The sequence below is a fragment of the Myotis lucifugus genome, unplaced genomic scaffold, assembly GCF_000147115.1.
Source record: "Myotis lucifugus unplaced genomic scaffold, Myoluc2.0 scaffold_41, whole genome shotgun sequence".
NCBI lineage: Eukaryota > Metazoa > Chordata > Mammalia > Chiroptera > Vespertilionidae > Myotis > Myotis lucifugus.
This window is the reverse complement of record NW_005871089.1, coordinates 4,605,152-4,629,253: the sequence shown is the minus strand read 5'-3', so window position 1 is coordinate 4,629,253 and position 24,102 is coordinate 4,605,152. Positions and strand designations below refer to the sequence as shown.

The 24,102-nt window shown below is 45.5% G+C and overlaps 1 protein-coding gene across 1 annotated transcript in view; it reads right to left on the bottom strand.

Moving 5' to 3' along the window:
- CD276 (CD276 molecule) overlaps nucleotides 1-18,746 on the bottom strand; it is a 48,760-nt gene extending 30,014 nt beyond the window's left edge. The window contains exons 1-2 of the mRNA XM_023753171.1: nucleotides 18,650-18,746; nucleotides 7,041-7,294 (exon numbers count right to left, since the gene is read on the bottom strand). Coding sequence (XP_023608939.1) covers nucleotides 7,041-7,294; nucleotides 18,650-18,746 — 351 coding nt within the window. The remainder of the gene's footprint in view (nucleotides 1-7,040; nucleotides 7,295-18,649) is intronic.
- Between the last annotated feature and the right edge of the window lie 5,356 nt (nucleotides 18,747-24,102).

Here is a 24,102-nt window from a genome sequence, read left to right as displayed (position 1 = left end):
TTTAGGGGGTCTGCAAAACTAACCCACCATCTGCTTTTATTCAGCTCACCAGTTAAGAAAGGTTTTCCCTTTTTAAATGGCTGGGAGAAATCAAAAGAAAAAGATTATTTTGTGATACAAGGAAATTATATGAAATTCAAATTTCAGTGTCTATAAATAAAGTTTCATTGGCACACAGCCACACTTCATTCACTTGCGCATTGTCTGTGGCTACTTGTACACTACAACAGCAGAACAAGTAATAGCAATGCCTCAAATATTTACTTTCTGCCCCTTTGCAGAAAAGGTTTGCTGGCATGATATATCTTTACTCTATCTCTTCCACCTCTGCTTCTCTCTCCAGTCTGCAAAACACCATCAACTCTTGCCTGCATAACCACAGAAGTCTGTTCACCAGTCTCCCCACTTTCTTCCTTGCCCCCCACCCAGTTCTATAGTTCTATACTCCAATCTATACTCTACACAGCAGCCAGAAGAACTGCTATGAAAACCCAAATTGCAGCCCAAACTGGTTTGGCTCAGTGGATAGAGCACAGGCCTGCGGACTGAAGGGTCCCAGGTTCAATTCCGGTCAAGGGCACGTACCTTGGTTGCGGGCACATCCTCAGTAGGGAGTGTGCAGGAGGCAGCTGAATTGATGTTTCTCTCTCATCAATGTTTCTAACTCTCTATCCCTCTCCCTTCCTCTCTGTAAAAAAATCAATAAAATATATTTTTTTAAAAAAGAAAACCCAAATTGCATCATATCATCACTTTTAATATTTCAATATTTTATCCCAGGACTGTTCCTCTTACTTGGAATAACATCCCAGCTCCTGCATGGCACTACCTGGCTGGGCCTCATCCCCCGAGACTGGCCACCACGCACAGTGGGCCTTGCAGTCCCCTTTCAGCTCTCTCTATCCTGAGATTCATCTTGGCAGAAAAGTTGGATCAGAAGTCCGTCACTCTAAGGTAGTCCCTGCTATTCATTGCCCAGTTTGTTTTCTTCTTGTCATACAGGAAGTTTCTGAGCAGGAAATGCATCGGCCTTATTTACTATTAGATTCTTAATTCTAGCAAAGGCTTGGCAATAATAAGAGGTCAGTGCATTATTCAGTGAATGAATGAATGAATGAGTGTTTAGGTGGACAGAGGGATGGATGGATGGATGGATGGATGGATGGATGTTTATATATGGGAAAAGGGTCTAGAACCTTGATAGGGAACCCAACCTGGGGCGAGCAAGTCTACAACTATTTTCTAGTTGATACACTTCTGTAACTTTGACAATGAGTATGTAATTATTTTACACTTAACAAAAGAAAAGAGCAACATCAAAGAGTTATGTAGATTTTAAACCAGGCACAATGACTCACTGCTAGGTTTGAGTGAACCCACTGTGTCTCTAGGTCTTTATCTCCTCAACCCTCAAAAGAGGATCCGTGCTGCGACCACATGATGGGCTGGCCTAGCCACAAGGTGCTTCATGGAAGAAGTGAGCTTTGGTATTTCAGAAGATGGCTTTCAGAGGTAGAGGTTCAAATCCAGACTCATTACTTCCTGGTCATGTGACTTTGGGAACCCATCCTCTCTAAACCTCAGTTTGCTCATTTGTAAAATAGGGATTATAAACTCTACCATCTTAGGATGATTGTAGGACTGAATTGAGCAGAATTATCTAAACTTACCTAATTAGTATAGGTGCTCTATGAATGGGAAGAGGCTTGGGGAGGGGGCAGGCTCCAGAGTTCCCTGGGAACAGCTCCATGTTGACCTTCCCTTTTTCTGATAATCTGAGTCAGTTTAGAACTGCTCCAAGCCCCATGATCCCACCCAAGACAAGAAATCAATTCTTCCTCTCAAAGTGATTTCTGTGTGAGTCAGGGCAGCAGTGTGTCATCAGGACCAGCCCAGCAGAGTGTCAGCAAGGTTTTCTTGGCATCCTCCACCTACTTCCCTCCTGGCTTTAGGAACAACAAAGAGAGGAGACTAGGATAGAGAAGAGCCCTTGGCCTTTCCAAGCCACACCATCCCCACCCAACATCCTCTCCACACTGAAATCAGGGAATCAGAATGGGGGGAGGCAAAACCAGAGAGAACCTAGCCCATCTCTGTGGGTCTGAGAGCATGGTGAGACTTTTACTGCAGCAGCTGGTTTGCCTTTCACACCCTCTTCTGGCTAGGATAGTGATTTTCAACCAGTATGCTACAAGAATTTTTTAAACATGTAATACCTCATTATTTAGTCAGAGGCACTGACCTCTTTTCCCTTAGATTGTCAAGTAAACAATGACAACAACCAACACAACAATAGTTAACCAGTGTGAATGAATAAAAATTATACCAATTTTTTTGTCAGATTGGCAAAAAATAGATATCTTGGTGTGCCACAGAATTTTAGTAATTACTTTATGTGTGTGATGAGATGAAAAAGGTTGAAAATCGCTTGGCTAGGGGGCCACCCCAACACGAGTTTGCATCTTCTAGGACTCAACATCACTTGAAAAGGCAGTGTGACACTATCTCAGAACTTGAAGTGTGTGCAGAAGCCATGCACACACATGGATGCACACATATTTGCATGCACGCACATGCATACACACACACACATCATTGGAGGTACAGAACCCTGAGTAAAGTAAAGCTACACTGAGCTCAGAAGAGGTCTAGCCAGAAGAAGGAATGGGACCAAGGGGAATGGAGAGAGAAAGGAAAGAGATGAGGGACTGCAAGATCAAATTAGAGCAGGGTTCCTGGTAGGCTGCAGCATACATGCCTCCATTCAACCTCTGTTGAATCCTGCTAGGTGCCCGCCTTCATGTGTCTGGAAATCCCAACCCTTCCATAAGACTTTCCAGACTTCACTCAAGGAAGAACCCATTTTCTCCAGATGTGCTCTGTCTTAATGCCTCCCTGCTTCTAAATTCTTTAAGCTTCTATCCTGAAAGAAGCTCATCCTAGTAGAACAACTCTGCTGACCCCTGTTCACTTAAGCATCAGCCCCTCTTGCTCTCCAGGGATTCCCCCTCAGGAGTGTAGCTGGCTCCTCCAGTCCTCAGAGCTTGAAGGCCTCTTGGAATTCACTGGTTCAGTGCCCACCTCCATGCCCATTGCACAGATAAGAAACTGAGCCCAGAGAAGGAGGGCAGGCTGAGTCATCAGTCACCATTAGAAGTGACTAAGAGCTCTCAAGTGTCCCCAGGACTTGATTCCTCATCTGTTGAAATGACTTAACAGGCTGCCTTGTCAGCCTCAGGGTACAGCTTGGGCTCAGACACAGGCAGGCCTGCGTTCAAATTCTGACTCAGACTTGTTAGACACATGACCAGGTATAAATGACTTAACCTCTTTGAGAACCAATTCCACATCTCTAAAACAGGGTAACAATCCTTACTCCACAGCTATCTATATATATAAAAGCCTAAGCGACCAAACAACTGAATGACCAAACAACCAGTCAACCGGTTGCTATGATGTGCACTGACCACCAGGAGGCAGACGCTCAACATAGGAGCTGCCCGCTGGTGGTCAGTGCGCTCCCATAGCCAACCTCCCACAGCCCGCCAACCTCCTGCAGCCCCTCCCCCTGGCCAGCCCCTCACCCCCTCCATTGGTACTGATCACTGGCCAGGCCGAGGGACCCACCCATGCACGAATTCGTGCACCAGGCCTCTAGTTATGAGAATAAAATAAGACGATATACAGAAAAGACTTAGGAAAGTACCTAGCACCCAAACAGTGGTAACAATTATTACTATTATTGTTATCACTGCCATAGTCATGGGGACAAGGCCTCCTGGGCCCCGCTGCACTGAGCCTCCTCTTTCCCTCCCACCCTACATTCCCCAGCCAATACTCCTCTCTGTCGAGCTATATATCCAGGTCCCTGGGACCATTACTTCTCCTATGACCCCTTTCCACCTAGAACCTCCACCAGCACCCCAGCTCCAAAGCAGAAAATGCACAATTCAGCTCCATCTCTGTGTTTGGTTCACCCCTAGCAGTCCTCTCGCCTTTCCTCCTTCCAGAAGCTAGGTCAAGCACCACACATCATAGGCTCCAGCCCCTACTGCCCCTGCTGCTGCCAATATAGGGCCTCTCCCCCAAGCACACTTTCAGTGTCTCCCCTGAGGAGTTCCAGTTCCTCAGAGCCTGTGCTGACTTTAGGGTGACCTGGGAGCCCTGCTTCCCTGAGAATGTATCTTTCCCTGTAGCTCCAAGGCTCCCAACAAAAAATGCTTCTCATCCCCAGCAGATTTCCCTCCAACATAGTCTCCCTAGGCCTCGGGAAGGCCAAAAGGCATAAGGGGTGGTGGAGGAGGCAGAGTACTGGTCAGAACCAGAGGGTATAGAAGTGTCTCCTGGAGGTATGGGTGTGCTAATGATACCCTACCTCATAGGCTGTTATGATGATTAAATGAAATGATATTTATTGAGCATACAGCACAGCTCCACCCCCAAAACCTGAAAATCCAATGTTCTTATCTGGAACCTCATATTGCAGGTGAGGCAGACTGGGGATGGCAAGTGAGGGAGGGTTGCATAATAGCCCTCTTCCAGATGTTTTTGTTCCATTCTGAGCTAACAGGTCCAGGCTATTCCTTCCCTCTTTTGCTGGTGGACCTCCCTGTCAGTCCTGCCCTGACGGGGTGTGGGAAAGGGATAGCAATGAGAAGTTGCCACCCACTCAGAGGACAAGCACATGGGCAGTAACATCATCCTGCCCGCCTTTTTTCTCTTTCGCCTGACCCCATGACTCAGGCTCACAGGCTCAGGCCCTATGTAGTCATAAACTTGGAGGCTGTTTGGACTTAAGTCATTTTCTTCACCCAGCCCAAACCATGTCAGCAACAGGCCAGCAACAGGCCAGCAACAGGCCAGGTGCCTGTGCCACATCACTTTCTAGGAGTCTCTCTCGGTGCTATGGAGTCCCAACTCATGGCTCTATGATCACATTGTGTCTCTGACCCCAACCAGTAATGTCCAGGTCATTGCAAAACCCAAATCCTGCTCCAAAGAATGAAGATGCGACTCTGGAGAAGACCGAAGTTTAAGGATGTGAGAATTCCCACGGGAAGACTCAGAAGTCAACTTCACCAGTAATGAGGACACAGCCTCCTCAAAACAGACAACACTTCTCTAACTGTCCTTTCCACAGTCATTCAAGCACCCAGATGCCAGGCATCTGAGCATCCCAGACATCCAGCACCTGCTCCATTAGGTGCAGAGGACCAGGGACAGGAAGGAAAGCAGTCCTCAAGTGTGGCATCCTTCTCATCGCATTGACACAAGCTGCTCACCTCTAACAAGCTGGATGTCTGATTTCTTGGAACACAGGAGTCTGAAGTAAATTGGAAAGCTCAGAGCACGCAGGCAGGAGAAACTACCAATGAGGTCATTGAAGAGAGAAAAGAACTCCAAAGATCAGTCATGGGACCAATAAAAGCATCGCTGAAGCCACTGAATGAAAAGATCACTCCAAGAGTCCCCTTGTCTTATGACCCCTGAGTGCAAATACTAATGCTCTCAGTGCTGACCTGAAGTCATGAAGAAAAATGGGTGTCCTGATGTCAGATTGTGCTGTACATCATGTGGGGAGAAAGATTTCCATGCTCAACAGTTAACAGAAGTGGTAGTGCTTAAACTCGGAAACTTCAGATGTCAGGGAAATGTACTCACCCAAAATAGTCCACTCAGACTCCACAACCCCACAGCCCCTCACCCTTCCCTGCCACTGAGATCAGACTGACCCATCCCACATGTTTAAACTTCAATGTCAAGTTTAGACTTCAATTTCCCTCAGCCTCCAAAAGCACCCAAACTATAAGGAGGGCGGCACAGCATCAGATTTCCTAGGAATTTCTGGGAGGCCAGGAGGGATTAGCCAGGAACTGAACTAAATAAAGAACTCTCTTGAAGACAGGCGCTTCATTAAACTCACTGCTCAAGATGCCTGCAAGGAGAGGACCCAGGGCCTTAAATAAATTACAAAATCAGACTCATCTACAATTATCCACATACCATTTTAAGGTAGTTTTTCTCAATTAAGTCAATCACCACCACCTCCCCCCACCCCTCAATTTTTTTGTTTTACTATTTGCTTGACGTTTTCTCTCAATAACAAACCCGTCACCCACCACACATTTCTTATTAGGACAGGTTGCCCTTTGAAATAAATCCTCTTTTCTTGCAGTTCACTACCTTAGGCCCCCAAACCTGTCAATTCCCTGGCTGAACAGCAAGTGAGGGTCTTGGGACCTGGAATTCAATCCCCACCCCCCTAGTTTTCCCCTGCCCTGGTCCCTACCTTCCCTCCCTCCACCCAACCTCACCCACCACCTCCCTGAGACTTCCCAAGCCCAAACCACCCCACCCCTGTGCTTTCCTGTTCTTTGGTGTCCTTCTGTCTCTTCCCTCCCCCAATACCTATTCACCCCTTCACCCAGGCCAGCTGCCCCTACCTGTTCTCAGAATCTGTCCCCCTCAGGCCCACTGCCGCCTGAATGAAAGTTCTCCCGTCATCCATTCCTTCATCCTTCCAGCTCACACAGGGTGGACCCTAAGCACTCCCCCTTCCCTCCCAGGCAGCTCCCCTCCTCAAACTCTGCTCAGGAAGTTTTCCTCCGCAGGGCGCAGGAGACTGCTACCCTCCTGGCTCCAGCCAGCTGGTGAAGCTTTCCAGGCACCAACACAGTGACAGCTCTGCCTGCTGCCCCGTGCACACCCGGGACCTCCGCAGTCAGGACCACCCACCCACCCTCCTCCAGCGGCGGCGGCGGGGTGAGGGCCGGTGGCACAGTGCCCCAGCCCCCGGGGCCAGAGGGAGGGGAGGCCAGGTGAAGGCCGGGTTGGGTTCGAGCGGCCCCGGGGCCCGGGGGTCGGGGATGACGCTGGTTCCCTGGTTCCCGTGCTCACCGCGCGAAGGCCAGCCCGGGACCGGCGAGAAGGCCGGTGGAAGCGCCCTGAGAGGGGGACGCCCCACCGGCCGCTCCAGCGGCCCTGCAGCAGGCTCAGGCCGCAGACAAAGGCCGCCGTGTCCGCGCCACGCAAGCACTCACCGCGCCGCGCCGCGCCCACTCCCGGGATCCCGGGCTCAGCGGAGCTGGAGCTGCGGATCGCCGCCACCGGAGGCCGGACCGAATGGGAGTCGGGGGGCGGCCCGGGAGCCCGCGGGGCGGGGCGGGCTGGAGGAAGCCGGGGGCCCGGAAAAGCGGCGGGGTGCGCCCAGAGGCCGGATTGGCCCCGAGGCGGGGGTTTGGAGCAAAGGCCTGAGCCCGCCCGCTGGGCAGGACGCCGGGTTTGGACCCCGCCCCTAAGCCCAGTGCAGACCACGTGGGGAGACCGATCGCCCTAGGAAGGGGGCAGGTCTAATCTCTGCCCCTCCCCCGCCCCCCGCCCACACTCCCAGGGTACAAAGTTTATTTTCTGTGAGGGGGACAGGTGACTAGTCACTGAACCCCCTTTCTACCCCTCCCCAACAACTGGCGGCTGAGCGGGAGCGCAGATCGCGCTGTCCGACCCCAGGCTGGTTCGAGGCCTGGAAAGGGTTAACTCGACTGCGAGGAATTAAGAACTGCTCTATAAATACAGCGTCGTGGGCGCCTGAGCCAACCGCAGGGTAATTTCCACGGAGCTGGTTTTCCTCTTTTCCTTCCACCCACGGCCCCCTGGACAGCCCTACCCCCAGCCGCAAGACGGGAGCTGGCCAGACCAGGCTGCTCCAATAGAGGGAAGCAGCTCTGACTCCCCTGTCCTTGGGCTCTGTCCTTAAAAGACCCAGCTCCAGCCTGGGAGGAGATGGGGTCCAGACTCTGCCTTGGCCTCTCCCTCCCTGCACCTGTTCTGGGACCTTTTCTTCAACAGTTACAGACAGTCACAGCTACAGTGGAACAGGCTTCTGTGGGCCAGGGTCTTTCCCTGCTGGGCCTCTGGATCCTCACAACAGTCCATCAGGTAATATTATCCCTGTTTTACAGATTCGAAAACTGAGTCTCACGCTGTGCTTTTGATGTCAGGGAAATGTACTCACCAAGTGGCAGTAGATGTATCTCAGAAGGACTTACAAAATATGCATGGACACATGCATCTCTGCATGTCAGCCACTGTTTTAAAGCTCTGTACCATTTTCTCTCTTTTCATCTTCACAACTCAGTCAGGTAAATGTTATTTTTATCATAGCATCTATTATCTTTATGAATAAGGAAATTAAGACACAAAGAGATTAAGTAACTTGCTTGAGGATATCCAGGATTTGAGGAACCAGATTTGCCCCTTTGAATTTAGTGCTGAATTCAAACTTAACTCTGTGGTGTGTGTGTGTGTGTGTGTGGTTGTGGTGCATGGGCATGTGTATTTGTAAACATGTGAGCAACTCTGTGTTTTAGTCTATGTGCACATGCATTCCTGAGTATAAATTTGATGGCGGCTCTGTTTGTTGGGTTGCTCCTAGGGATGGAAGCAGGGAGTAGGGCATCAAGGCCAGGCCATCTGGTTCAGTGTCCCTGGAGACCATCAGCCTCCCCATCAATCCACACTGCTCCCTCTGCCCTGTCAGGCCCTGTGCTGCCTGGGCCTGGCCTTGAAAGTCTCAGCCCCCACACAGCCCCACATCCTGGGGAAAAGCATCTAGAGGGAGGTGTCCCTAGGCTGAGAGAGCCAGGAGCCCTGCAGCAGAACCCTAGAGGAATTAACTCTCCTTCCCTTGTTCAAAAGTCAGTTCTGTGCTTTGTGCCTTGCTGTGGTGACACAGGTTCTGTCCCAGAGGACTACAGTCTGACTGGGAAGGCACGACTCAGCTGTGATGGACAGTGAAGGAACAGCACAGTGGGGGAGAGAGGAGACTTTGGATAAAAGTCAAAAGACAGTTATAATAACAGTGTTCAAGAGAACAGGTCAAGAGGGAAGGAAATGAGTATGGCTCTCATTCATGAGTGGCTTGAGAGGGCACTGATCCCCCAGAAAGGGCAAACACCTGGGGCAGGGGATAGACAGCAGGTCTGTAGGACAGGCTCAGCTGAGACCCAGATACCTGGCCCGGGACACAGAGTGACCATCATACACACAGGAATCCCCTCAGTTCAAAAAATGTTTGTTCTATGCCCAGTTGAAAATACATCCTTTCTCAGACTTCCTTGCAGCCAGAGGTGGTCACATGTCTCAATGTAACCCATGAGATGGGGATGAAGCTCACTAGTTGGGGCTTTGTGGAAAGTTCATTAAAGAAGAGGGCATACCTTACTATGAAAAACAGCAGGTAGTTTCTCTAAAAGTAACATCACCATGGGATGCAATAATCCTACTTCTTGGTATATACCCAAAAGAATTGAAAACAGGGTCTCAAAGATATATTGTATACCCATGTCCATATCAGCATTATTCACAATAGCCAAAAGGTGGAAACAACCCAAGTGTCCATCAATGGATGAGTGGATAACAAAATATGGTATATATGTACAATAGAATATTACTCAGCCTTAAAAGTGAAGGAATTCTGATACATGCTACAACATGGATGAACTCTGAGGACATTATGCTAAGTGAACTACAAATACTATATAGTTTCATTTATATGAGGTATAGAGTAGTCACATTCATAGAGACAGAAGGTAGAATGGTGGCTGCCAGGGGCTTGGGGGGAGGAGGGATGCAGAGTTGTTGTTTAATGGGTGTAGCAGATTAGTTTTGCACCCCTCCCCTGGATTGCGTGTAGTCCTTGGCCTGGCCCCTGAGTTACCATTGCTCACTCAAGATTGATGAGGCAGGAATGATGACCTTTGATAATCTTGTCCTTCCCAGGTTATCTGTAAGGACATCAGATCAATATTCTGCCAAAGGAATGGGGGTGGTGTAGGGTCTGACCCTCTTATTACTTTCCCCAGGACAGGAAGTATGAGTTCAGGGTGAGATTCAACTTCCTTTTCCTCCGCTGACATATCAAAGGACAAGTGCCCCCTCTTTGATTAAATACACTTGAATCATGCAAATTGGACTCCAGATCCCAGCTTTAGTTTGGGGCTCTGAAAACATGTCAGCTCTTTGGAGCAGTTAAGCAGCTCATCTTTCAGAAAGGAGCTCACAGACATTGGCATGCCTGGCTAGGAATGACACTCAAAATCTATTCGTTTCTGTCCGGACAACATGGCTCAGTTGTTGAACATTGACCTATTAACCAAGAAGTCATGGTTCAATTCCTGGTAAGGGCACATGCCCGGGTTGCAGGCTCCATCCCCAGTGTGGGGCGTGCAGAAGGCAGCCAATTAATGATTCTCATCTTCTCTCTCTCTCTCTCTCTCTCTCTCTCTCTCTCTTTCTCTCTCTCTCTCTCTTTCTCCCTTTCTTTCTAATTTTTTTTAAAAAAATCTATTCATTTCCATAAGAAAAAAATTATTCTTGGCAATGCTGGGAGTTTGAGGCCCTACCTCAGGGGTGGGCAACCTTTTTGTGAGTGCGTGCCAAAACCAGCAAAATCTCTGACTCAAAATTCTTCTGCGTGCCAACCCTAATTTTTTGAGAACATGTTACGCCTACTTGATATCTCTTAAAGTGTACGTATGTGAAGAACCTTGAAGAAATAATAAAATTCATTCGAGTGACAAAAACACAGTATATGATGATGAAAAATACATTTATTTTTTAATGTATACATGTACACTGATAGTCCGACAGAAAACTTTATGACTCCATTTGATATTATCAGTGGGACTTTTGCTGCTGCATCACTGATGACAGAGATTCTACATCAGGTTTATATTTCATGACCTTCAGAGATATGCACGAGCTACTACTTTCATCCGTCAGGCTACTCATATTATGAGACTTAACAAAATTCATCACTGAGAACAAAGATTCACAAACGTATGTGGATGAAACCAAAACACTGGTCGATCTAGGAAGGCAGGGAGAGTTAAGGCAGAGGTATAGAAATTGCTCTTCCCCTCTCTCGTCAATCCATGTCTATGGTCTTTAAGATAATTTGTTATGTAAAATTATTTATTTATCTAAGATGCACCTACACTGAATTTATCTGAAAAATAAAAAAGTCGATATTAAGAAAAAAATGGTAAATGGAAGATTATAAGAGAGGGTTTTGTGTGCCAGCAAAAGTTACTGGCGTGCCATGTTTGGCACACGTGTCAGGGGTTGCCCACCCCTGCCCTACCTAGTTGGGCATATTTTTGAGGATTCCTGTGACACCAATATCTTAGAATTGGCCTCCTTTGACTCAGACTGGTTCCTGCACATTACCTGTTGAGGTGTTTGCATTTTCAGGCCTGAAGTCCTTGACATCTTTGCAAAGGCCACCTCAACCCCACCCATTTAGGGATTAGCAGGCTGCCATCTGGAGCCGTCCATCCAGCCTGCACTGTCTAAGGCAACCACATTTTTTCCAAATGACCAGGTCCAGTGTAGGGTTGAATATGGTACATACTGAACACAGCAGGTTCCCTAATCCCAGCGCCTGAGTGTTGGAGTAGACTTCAGGTGTCTAGATCCAAGTAGGTCCAGCTGGAAGCCTCTGAAAGGCAACGTAACAGGAGCAGCCTGAAAAAGCGGAGCCTCCAAGGAGGCTCACTGGGGAACACCACACCTCCGACCGACACACATCTCCCAACAAGGCTTGTGTGACTGGCTGCTTCCATCTGACCCACTATCCCCTCTTCTTCCTTGGCCACCCTCTTCATTATCTGCCCTCCTCCCTTGTCCTTGGTGGGACCATTCAGTCCCCACCTCCCTTTCCTCTTCCTTCGCCATAGCCCAGGCTTATAGTGCTCCAACACCAGGAATCCATCCCTGAGTCTGTGTCCTGCTGCTGAAGGGTCAGGGTGGTCCTCCAAACAGGATGGTTGGGATGGAGTTAAAAACAAAACAACAAAATAAAAACAGCACCATTGTGCCAGGAGAAATCTTGTATCAGAGTTGTTTTGTCTAATGACTTCTAATCACATGCAAATGACTGAGGTATTAGTACTTGCTAATAACAGAGTGAGCGCCTCCTTCAATGTTGTGCCTAGGTGCTTCCTTTCCGTCACCCTAGCCCTAGCCTAAGACAGGCTCAGAGAAGAGGGCACATAAAGGACTTAACAGTTCCAGCTAGGAGAAGAAGGTTGCGTGCCCCTGGCTGGGAGAGCAAGGGGTCCAGCATCAGAAGTCGGCAGTGGAAACTTACAAAGAAGACAGGATAAACCACTTGAAATCCACAGATCCTAAACTCAATCCAGATACTAAATCTCTAGTACAGCGGTTCTCAACCTGTGGGTCGCGACCCCTTTGGGGGTCGAACGATCCTTTCACAGGGGTCGCCTAAGACCATCGGAAAACACATATATAATTACATATTGTTTTTGTGATTAATCACTATGCTTTAATTATGTTCAATTTGTAACAATGAAATTGGGGGTCACCACAACATGAGGAACTGTATTAAAGGGTGGCGGCATTAGGAAGGTTGAGAACCACTGCTCTAGTACTAATATTGCTGTTTCCGGTCACAGATTCTATTATGATCATTTGATTTTAGTTGGGGTTGGGACACTGTACCCAGTTATCTGACCATGTTCCCCCAAGGACTATGGGAGACAGGAAAGGCTTAACTGCCCAATGGTGAGAACAGCTTATTTAGCCCTCCCTAGTGGGGCAAGTTCTTCATGTCAATCCCTAATTTCTGAGGCAGGACCACCAACTGCCATCCCTAGCCCCCTTTCTCTCCCTGGCTTCTCTCAGCCTACTGTCCCTATCTTCTGGAAAAAAATAGAGTGTGTGACAGAAGTAGCTCCTCTTGGACCATGTCTTGGCTGCTGTTATAATGAAATCATCCCAAACATAACTTCTAAAGAAATCTCAACTGCCAGATTTTCCAAGGAAACCCTTGGGTTTCCAAATGGGGACTTTAGCAGCAGCAAGGACTTCATCCACTCAGGGAAATGTGTGGCCACCTCTGAGGAATGACCCCAGACACCAGGTTTCACCCTGGAAATTCCCCAATCAGCCCTTCATCCTGTTGGGGTCAGCACTGCTGTCAAAACATGATCCTCTTCCATCACTCTCCATCCCTCTGTAAATATCCACGCCGTCCAGTTCGTCTCACTTCAGGGAAAGGGGGTCTATCCGAGGTGGTCCTCTGAAACTGGACAAGTCCACTTCCTTCCCCCCAGCCTTCTGGCACAGGTGCCAACTTCAACCCTGGTCTGTTCTGACAAGAGCTGCCCAGTGTTCTCTGTTTGTCCAAGTCAGATCTCCCAGGTATTTTGAAAGCTCCCTCAGAGGAGAAAACCTGGCTCGTTCTCCTCCAGACTCTCCATTCCCACTCTCCCACTCTCCACCCCATCCCCCCATGTTGAGAACACTTGAACTCTGAAGTGAATGCTTTAACCCTGGCTGGCAGGAGTGGGATGCAGACAGTAAGTACAGTAAGATAGAAACCAGGATGTCCCAGCTGCCAAGGAGGGGCCATGTGGCCAGAGGAAGTGGGTCAGCTGTTCTGGGCCTCTGCCTCCTCTTCCAAGAGTCCTCCCCTGGTCCCCGCACTGTAGCCAGCTGAGCCACCATCTCTTTCTCACTGAGAGCACCAGCGGATTTTCTCCTCCCCCCTATAACAAGCAGGAATAATGAAGCATACTACACCGTAGACAAGAAGCCTGCAAAACCAGGAAGGGACTACTAACAGGTGCCCTCCAAATTCCATGCTCTTTTTTTATTTAAAAATTGTTAAGTTACAGTTGACATACAATATTACATTAGTTTCTGATGTACAGCCTAGTGATAAGACATTTATATGACTTACAAAGTGATCACCCCCATAAGTCTAGTACCCATCTAACACCACACATAGTTATAATATTATTGACTATATTCCCTATGCTGTACTTTACATCCTGTGAGTATTTTTATAACCAGCAATTTGTACTTCTAAATCCTTTCACTTTTTTTAGTCCTCTCCCCAACCCCCTCCCATCAGGCAACCATCAATTTGTTCTCTGTATCTATAAGTTTGTTTCTGGGGTTTTTTTGTTCATTTATTTTGTCAAAAATGGCAAGATTTCATTCTTTTTTATGACTAATAGTGGTCAATAAATCTAGGACAAAGAAGGCAAAAATATACAACACGGTAAAGACAGTCTATAAAATAAATGTTGTCAGTAAAATGACAGATACATGCAAAATAATGAAACTGGATCACTTTCTTACACCATATACAAGAGTAAACTCAAAATGGATTAAAGACTTAAATGTAAGACCTGAAATCATAAAACTCCTAGAAGAAAACTCTAGCAGTAAACTCTGTGACACTGCTCTTAGCAATATCTTTTTGCATATATCCTCCTCAGGGAAGGGAAACAAAAGAAAAATAAACAAATGGGACTATATCAAACCCCTTCATGTTGGGGAACCCTAGGACTTAGTACTCAGAACTCTTTATTTCTGGGCCTACATACACTCCCTTGGTCATCTCATCTCTTTAAATATTCTGTGCTAACAGCTCTCAAATTCAAATCTCCAGATTGGATTGCCCTTGAATTCTGCATTTCCAGTTGCCTACTCAACATCTCCATTTGTCTCTAATCAAATTCATAATTTCCATTTCACCCCACACCCACCATCAAAAAAAACCAAAACAACACAAAACCAAAACAAATGATTTCTCCTATAGCCTTCCTGATCCCAGGTGATAGCAACTGCCTTCTTCTAGTAGTTCAGGCCAAAATAATCTTGTACTCTTTCTTGCAAATCCCACATCACTGATCTTATTGGATCTACCTTTAAAATATATTCACTGAGAGCACCAGAAGGACCAGATGACCTCTTTCCATCTTCACTGCTACCACCCTGGCCCAAGACATTTCCATTATTTACTTGTATTGGAATAGCCTCACAATTGGTCCATCTTTTCTCTCTATAGTTTACTTTCTACACAGCAGCTAGAGTTATCCTTTTAAACAAGGGGAAACTTTAATCCCCCCACTCAGATTTCTCCAGGATAAAAGCTGAGTCTTTAGATTGGCCTATGAATCCCTACATGACCTGGCCCCTTGCTATTCTTTTTTTATAAAATTTTTTTATTTATTTAAGAGAGGAAGGAGGAGGGAGAGAGAGATAGAAACATCAATGATGATAGAGAATCATTGATCAGCTGCTTCCTGCACACCCCCTATTGGGGATTGAGCCCACAACCTGGTCATGTGCCCTGACCAGGAATAGAATCACGATCTCCTGTTCATAGGTCGATGCTCAACCACTGAGCTACACCAGCTGGGCCCCTTGCTTTTCTTTTGATCTCATCTGCTGCCACAGTTCCTCTTTCTTCCTTTATTCCGTGCTCCCTTTGTGGCTATTCCTTGAATACACCAGGCCCATCTTTCTCAGGATCTTTGTGTTTACTATTTCCCCTGACTGGGACACTCTTTTCCCCACTGTCCGTATAGCTCATTCTCCAGGTCTCTATTCAAATTTTACCTCACAAGGGAGGCCTTCCCTGACCACCCCATATAAAGTGATACCTCAATCATTCCCAACTCCTTTACTCTGCTTGTTTTTTTTCACTTAACACTTATTTGCCTTCTGTCAATATCATTTATTAGTTGTTTATGCATTTGATTTCTATCTCCCTCCATAGGACTTTCTTTAGTTGACTGCCGTGTTGAGGCTAAGAAAAAGGAAGAAGATTTTATGTAGTGGCTATGAGGAATAGGAGATTGATCCTGCAGAACACATAGCATGGTTTTTAAGTAGTGATGAAACATCTCAGTTTGGAACCACAACAATGACATACCCTCTCCCTTCGCTTTGGGGTTGCAAGAAAGATCACAATAGGGCAGAGAGCTGCTGTGAGGAGAAAGGAATCCCAGGCTCCAGGTTCAGAGTCTATGCTTTACCTAATGACCCATCTCTCTTCAGCTGCTTGCCCACCACGACTGAACCCATCTGACCCCAGCTCCTTCCCTAGGGGACTTTAGCAGCAGCAAGGACTTTATCCACAGAGTATCAGGATGGGTTCTTAGAAAGCAGACTCTGAAATGGAGATTAGCATGCAAGAAGTTTATTAGAAATGTTCTTAGGTTCAATGCCAGGAGAAGAAAAAGGAAGGAAATAGGACTGGGCAGGAGAAGATGGGCCACAATACAGTCTCAACAAAGGACCTGGCTAACCCTGTGGGGGGCCATGATTGGCCCGTCTTACCCAAGCACTGATCAATCATTGGATGTGGGTCTCCTGGGAAGGGGGAATGATACAATCCAGTTTACTTTCTTTAGCAGAGGCAATTTCCAATGAAGACTTCCAGCTGAGAGATGTCTTTCTGTGGTACTTCTAGCAGCGAGGGGAGTAAGTCCTTCAGTCATGAAGGGGATCCCAGCACCACAGTATCCATCATAGTAATACATCTTTAGTTAGCCCTTATTCCATGCCTGGCTCAGGGTCTCCCTCAACCTCAGTTGGTGGGGGAGGGGGGAGCTTAGAAGCTTCAGGAACTTACTTGAGGCACCTGGGTACAGGTATTATAAACCTGCATAGAAGTCAGAAGCCTTGGGTTCTAATGCCAGGTCAGCTACTAATTCACTATGTGACAGGCAAGTCTCTGGCCTCTCTCAGCCTCAGTTTCCCCATCTGTACATGAGGGTTAAGCTGAGGTCCTTATCCAATAGTCCATGGCTTTATGATGCCTAAAAATCATGGATTGTGAAGAGTGAAGCCTGCCTTTGCCTCAGTCTTGGATCTCAAAGGCCCCACCCATCACCCCAGCCCTCTCAGTTTGAGAGCTGTCAGGCTCCGGTCTTTATGGCCAGGGGTCACAAGCTGAATAATCAAAATATAAGGTCAAGGATAGATTTATGATAGAGTGAGCATTCATGCTCCTTTCAACTCCCTCGACTCTTCTCAGAATGGATTTTAGCTCTTCCCAGAAGCATTATGGCCTCTGGCCCTACACAGAGACATCACTGAATATGTTATGGGCAAAATTCTTGGAGGTCATTCCGTTTATTACTGTTTTCTGGCATCATAGGCCACACAGAGACACCCCTATCTCCCAGAGACTTATAAGTGCACATTACTCATTAGCAGCCTCTGGAAGCTTCAGGGCCTTTGAAAGGCCAGAGGACGAGTAATTTAGAATTCTACTTTTGCCTTGGAAATAGTAAGAGATTCTTAAATTATGCCCCAATCCATATGCCCACCCTCTGCCATCAGGTTTACATTTCTCGGGATAGTCCTATGTTCACCTAGCTCAGCTGCTCATTATGGGAATTGCTTTTGTTCATGTTTATGCTTTTTTTCTAAGAAGAAGCAGACTTCATTACTTAGCTCAATACTTTTCTCTTTGACTACTCATGACCAGAGTGAAATTGGGAAGAATGTGGTGCGACCACCCACATTTCTGAAGTAATGTACTATGTAAAGAAGCCAGACATGGTTAGGCCTGATCTTGGGAGGGATAGCCCATGGGAGGCAGAAAGGCCCTCAGGTACTTGTTAGTCCAGCCGCTCCCATCTTACAGATCGGAAAACTGGGACAAAGGAGGATGGGACCCCAGCTTCTTACTAAGTATGAGATCCTTCAGAAGAGAAGGAAGGCTTTCATATCATAGTCTTGCATTTGAAATGACTTTTAAAAAATAAATATATAACAGAAATTTAGAAATAAGATAAAGAACCATTAACAGACCAGAATATTGGGGAATTTCTAGAGATGGAAAGCAAATGGGGGTGTCAGATTCCTATCTTGATCCTGAAATAATTGAACTACAGATTCCCTTCCCCAAACTCAACCTTGGAGACATTGTACACATGAGAGAGAGGTAATGCATCCCAGAACTTAATCCCCGGGGAAACCAGAAGCCGGACAGTTCCCAGTTTAGATGAATATTGCAGCATAGAGATGGAGAGAGTTGGCTATCAAGAGTGAATGAGGCCCAGCCACAGTGGCTCAGTGGTTGAGCGTCGACCTATGAACCAGGAGGTCACGGTTCAATTCCAGGTCAGGGCACACGCCTAGGTTGCGGGCTCAATCCCTGATTGTGCAGGAGGCGGCTGATCAATGATTCTTTCTCATCATTGATGCTATCTTTCTATCCCTCTCCCTCTCTGAAATCAAGCAATATATATATAAATATATATATATATTCTTTTAAAGGGTGAATGAGGAGCACACTTTCTCTTTCCACTAAAGACTGAGGAATGCATTTTTCAGGCTGAGCTGAAACACTGAGGAAGTCTCAAAGGAGCAGAGCAGAATGGACCAGCACAGGCCAGAGCAGACTGGCACAGGATGGGATAGACCAGGCCAGAGCAGAGTGGACAGGCAGCAGGACCAACGCAGAGCAGAGCTGTCTAGCTGGAGGGGGGCCTGGCTCCAGTGTTGCCTCACAATGTGCTGTTTTCACAGTCGTGCTGTATGACAATTGAGCTGTTCCACAGCTGTGCTATATCACAGAGCTCTGTTGCACTGAATAAAATTTCCTTCTTTACCGCACCCCAAATTGGTGGTTCCTGTTGGTGTTGAATTGGCACCAATGACCATCAGTTGACAAGAGTTATTTGTGAATATTTCCTCAGGAATAAATGAACCTGTTTATTTCAAAATGGCTTTGGGGTACAGAAGCCACCCTAAGACCTGGCTGACTTACAAAGAAATTGGAAGAGCTTGTGCTCTGCCCTGTCTGGCCCTCATCACTCACCACTGGGGCACAGCTCCACCTCCATCTCCACCAGGGAAGGAATTGCAACAGGGTTTGGCAGCTTTGGTGGTGGGGGTGAGGCTACCTGGGATCTCATCCCAGTTCGGGCCCTGCCTGCACAAGCAATAGAGCCCCTTCTGCTCTGGGCCTCAGTTTCCCTATCTGTATCAGGAGAAGGTTAAGCCAGAGCCTGTATGTGTCCCTGCTATGAGCCAGGGAGGACTAGCATCAGCTGAAAGGCAGACAGCCCCGAGTCCCTGAGCTAACTGGTCTGGAGCTCCCCTTCCAGGGGACCCACCTGCTGAGAGCTGCGTCCCCCAGCACTCCCAACATGCTGTTCTTGCATTTCCAGTTCACCCAAGTGCCTTGCAGAGCTGCAGAACTGGAAGAGGTTGGGCTTCAGGAGTCACAAGCTAAAATGTGTTGCATCTTCTTAGAAGGTCAAAACTGAGAGTGTGGCCTCTGAAAACAGACATACTTGGATTTGAAGTGCAGCTCTGTTACTTCCTATCTGCGTGCCTGCAGCTTGATCTAAACTGTCAGTCTCAGCTTCCTCATCTGTAAATGGGGATAATGACAGTGCCTAAGTCATAAGGTTATAATGAGGATTAAATGACATAATGCAAATAAAGTGCTAACTCCTTAGTAGGTGTCCTGTTATAATGTTTAATATGTGGATGTGAGTGAATATATGCATATATTTAAAAATGAATACAGATACTTTTAGAACAGTGGTTCTCAACCTTCCTAATGCTTCGACCCTTTAATACAGTTCCTCATGTTGTGGTGACCCCCAATTTCATTGTTACAAATTGAACATAATTAAAGCATAGTGATTAATCACAAAACAATATGTAATTATACATGTGTTTTCCGATGGTCTTAGGCCACCCCTGTGAAAGGGTCGTTCGACCCCCAAAGGGGTCGCGACCCACAGGTTGAGAACCGCTGTTCTAGACACTGTTATAAGCATGTATATACAGGGTGGGACAAAAGTAGGTTTACAGTTGTTCACATGGAAAATAATACTATAATTAATAAATAATAAAACAAGAATAAACTCTGTTTCCCATACTCACAACTGTAAACCTACTTTGCCAGTCTCCTACTTTATGTATTGAAGATATGTATTGTTATATTAACACTTGTATGTTAATATACAAATACATGGTTTGTTTACAAAATAGTACATGTGTTCTTCTACAACCTGCTTTTCCCCTTCACAATATGTTTTTGCAGATAGGCTTCATTTCTTTTACATGTATCTATTCCTTTAAAAAAACCAAACTGCTGTGAAGTGTTCTACAATGTGTCAGTTTAACCGCCCACTGTTGAGGAACATTTAGTTTGGTCCTTCTTTTTCTTTTCTTGTTATGGCAATACAGCAATAAATATCTTAGATATATATTTTTTTATTTCTTTATTTTTCTTACGACTACAGGAGAATTGAACAAGAAAACTCTTTCTAGAGAACTTTAACAAGAAGAGTTTCATCTTTTTTAAAAAATAATTCTTATTGTTGAAAGTATTACAGATGTCCCCCTTTTTCCCTCATTGGCCCCCTCCAGCTCCCCGAGCCCCTCCTTCCCCTGCCCCAGGCTCTCACCACCCCATTGTCTGTGGCCCTGAGCCATGCATATATGCATACAAGGCTTTTGGTTGGTTACCTCCCACCAACCCACCCTCCCCCGCCTTCCCTCTGAGATTCCGCACTCTGTTCCATGTTTCTATGTCTCTGGATCCACTCTGTTCATCAGTTTATTTTGTTACTTAGATTCCACATGTGAGTGAGATCATGTAATATTTGTCTTTCTCTGACTGACTTATTTCACTTAGCATGATACTCTCCAGGTCCCTTCATGCTAAGTGAAATAAGTCCCAAGGGTAAGAGATTCTTCTTTTTACTGCTGCATAGTATTCCGTGGTATAAATGTACCACAGCTTTTTTATCCACTCATCTACTGGTGAGCACTTGGGCTGTTTCCAGATCTTAGCTGTTGTAAATTGTGCTGCTATGAGCATAGGGGTTCATACATTCTTTCTGATTGGCATTTTAGGTTTCTTAGTATATATTCCTAGAAGTGGGATCACTGGGTCAAATGGCAGCTCCATATTTAATTTTTTGAGGAAACTCCATACTGTTTTCCATAATGGCTGCACCAGTCTGTATTCCCACCAGCAGTGTACTAGGCTTCCCTTTTCTCCACATCCTCACTTGCATTTGTCATTTGTTGAATTGTTGATGGTAGCCATTCTGACAGGTGTGAGGTGATACCTCATTATCTTTTTTTAAAATATATTTTTATTGATTCAGAGAGGAAGGGAGAGGGAGAGAGAGACAGAAACATCAATGATGAGAGAGAATCATTGATCGGCTACCTCCTGCATGCCCCCTACTGGGGATCGAGCCCGCAACCAGGTATAAGCCCTTGACTGGAATCGAACCCGGGACCCTTCAGTCCCCAGGCTGATGCTTTATCCACTGAGCAAAACGAGCTAGGACTCATTATCGTTTTAATTTGGATCTTTCTGATGATCAGTGACTTTGAGCATTTTTTCATATGTCTCATGGCCATCTGAATGTCCTCTTTGGAGAAGTGCCTATTTAGGTCATTTACCCATCTTTTAATTGGATTGTTTGTCTTCCTTTTGTTAAGTTGTATGAGTTCCTTATATTAATCCTTTATCAGCCGAACCGGTTTGGCTCAGTGGATAGAGCGTCGGCCTGCGGACTGAAGGGTCCCAGGTTCGATTCCGGTCAAGGGCATGTACCTTGGTTGCAGGCACATCCCCACTGGGGGGTGTGCAGGAGGCAGCTGATCGATCTCTCTCATCGATGTTTCTAACTCTCTATCCCTCTCCCTTCTTCTCTGTAAAAAATCAATAAAATATATATTAAAAAAAAATCTTTAATCCTTTATCAGATGTATCATTGCTAAATATGTTCTCACATACTGTGGGCTCCCTTTTCATTTTGTTGATGGTTTCTTTTGCTGTGCAAAAGATTTTTATTTTTTTTTAAATATATTTTTATTGATTTAGAGAGGAAGGGAGAGAGAGATAGAAACATCTATGATGAGAACCATTGATTGGCTGCCTCCTGCATGCCCCCTACTGGGAATCGAGCCTGCAACCCGGGCATTGAGTCTGCAACCTGCATGTACCCTTGACTAGAATCAACCCAGGATCCTTCAGTCCCCAGGCTGATGCTATATCCACTGAGCCAAACCAGCTAGATCCAGGAGCTTTTTATTTTGATGTAGTCTCATTTGTTTATTTTCTCTTTAATTTCTTTTGCCCTAGGAGCTGTATTGCTATGAGAGATGTCTAAGATTTTGCTGCCTATGGTTTCCTCTAAGATTTTTATAGTTTCATGACTTACATTTAAGTCTTTTATCCATTTTGAGTTTACGCTTGTGTATGGTATAAGTTGGTGGTCTAGTTTCATTCTTTTGCATGTATCTGTCCAATTTTCCCAACATCATTTTGACTGTCTTGCTTCCATTGTATGCTCTTGCCTCCTTTGTCAAATATTAATTGAGCATAATGGCTTGGGTCAATTTCTGGGATCTCTGTTCTGTTCCATTGATCTATATGCCTGTTCATGTACCAATACCAGGCTGTTTTAATTACGGTGGCTTTGTAGTATAACTTGAAATCTGGTATTGTGATTTCTCCAACTTTGTTTTTCTTTCTCAAGATTGCTGCAGCTATTCTGGGTCTTTTTAAATTCCATATAAATTTTTGGAGTATTTGTTCTAGCTCTGTGAAATATGCCATTGGCATTTTAATAGGGATTGCATTGAATCTGTAGATTGCCTTAGGTAGTATGGAAATTTTAATGATGTTGATTCTACTAATCCATGAACATGGTTTATTCTTCCACTTGTTTATATATTCTTCTATCTCTTTTTTCTATGTCCTGTAGTTTTCAGAGTACAAGTGTTTTGCCTCCTTGGTTAAGTTGCAATGGTAAATGGGATTGTTTAGTTTCTCTTTCTGAGAATTCATTATTGGTGTATATAAAAGCCATCGATTTTAGGGTGTTGATTTTGTATCCTGCTACATTACCAAATGCATTTATTAAATCTGGTAGATTTTGGTGGAGTCTTTAGGGTTTTCTATGTATAATATCATGTCATCTGCGAATAATAAGAGGTGTACTTCCTCCTTTCAAATTTGGGTGCCTTTTATTTCTTCTTCTTGTCTGATGGCTATGGCTAAAACTCCAGTACTAAGTTGAATAAGAGTGGTGAAAGCGGACATCCCTGTCTTGTTCCTGTTCTTAGGGGAAATGCTTTTAGTTTTTGCCCATTGAGTATGATGTTGGCTGTAGGTTTGTGATATATGGCCTTCATTATGTTGAGATATGCTCCCTCTATTCCCACTTCGCTGAGAGTTTTTATCAAAAATGTGTGTTACATTTTTTTTTATTTTTATTTTTTTTAAATATATTTTATTGATTTTTTACAGAGAGGAAGGGACAGAGACAGAGAGCTAGAAACATTGATGAGAGAGAAACCTCGATCAGCTGCCTCCTGCACATCTCCCAATGGGGATGTGCCCGCAACCCAGGCACATGCCCCCGACCGGAATCGAACCCGGGACCCTCCAGTCCACAGGCCGACGCTCTATCCACTGAGCCATACCGGTCTCGGCTCGTGTTACATTTTGTCGAATGCTTTGTGCTATTGATATTATCATGTGATTTTTGTCTTTCAATTTGTTTCTATGGTGTATCATGCTTATTGATTTGTGAATATTGTACCAGCCTTGCATTCCATTCCTGGAATAAATCCCCATTGCTGGATGCGATTTGCTTAGTATTTTGTTGAGGATTTTAGCATCTATGTTCATCAGGGATATTAGTTATAATTCTCTTTCTTTGTAGTGTCTTTATCTGGTTTTCTAATTAGGATAATGCTGGACTCTTAAAAAGAGCCTGGAAGTGTTCCTTCCTCTTGGATTTTTTTGGAATAGTTTGAGGAGTATAGGTATTAGTTCTTCTTTGAATGTTTGGTAAAACTCCCCTGTGAGGCCATCCGGGCCCAGGCTTTTGTTTGTTGGGAGTTTTTGATACTGCTTCTATTTCATCACTGTTTATTGGCCTATTCAGATTTTCTGATTCTTCCTGATTAAGTTTTGGGAGATAGTATTTTTCTAGGAATTTGTCCATTTTATCCTCATTGTCCAGCTTACTCATAGTACAGTGGGGTCTTGACTTACGAGTGTCCCCGACTAACGAGTTTTTTGAGATACCAGCTGTCTCTCCCCCGATTTTTTGCATTGAATTGACAGAGTAATTTGAGTTAACGAGCTCCTTAACGAGCTCGGTCTTGGAACGAATTAAACTCGTAAGTCAAGGCCCCACTGTATTTTCTTACAATCCTTTGTATTTCTGTGGTGTCAGTGGTTAATTCTCTGCTTTCATTTCTGATTTTATTTATTTGGGT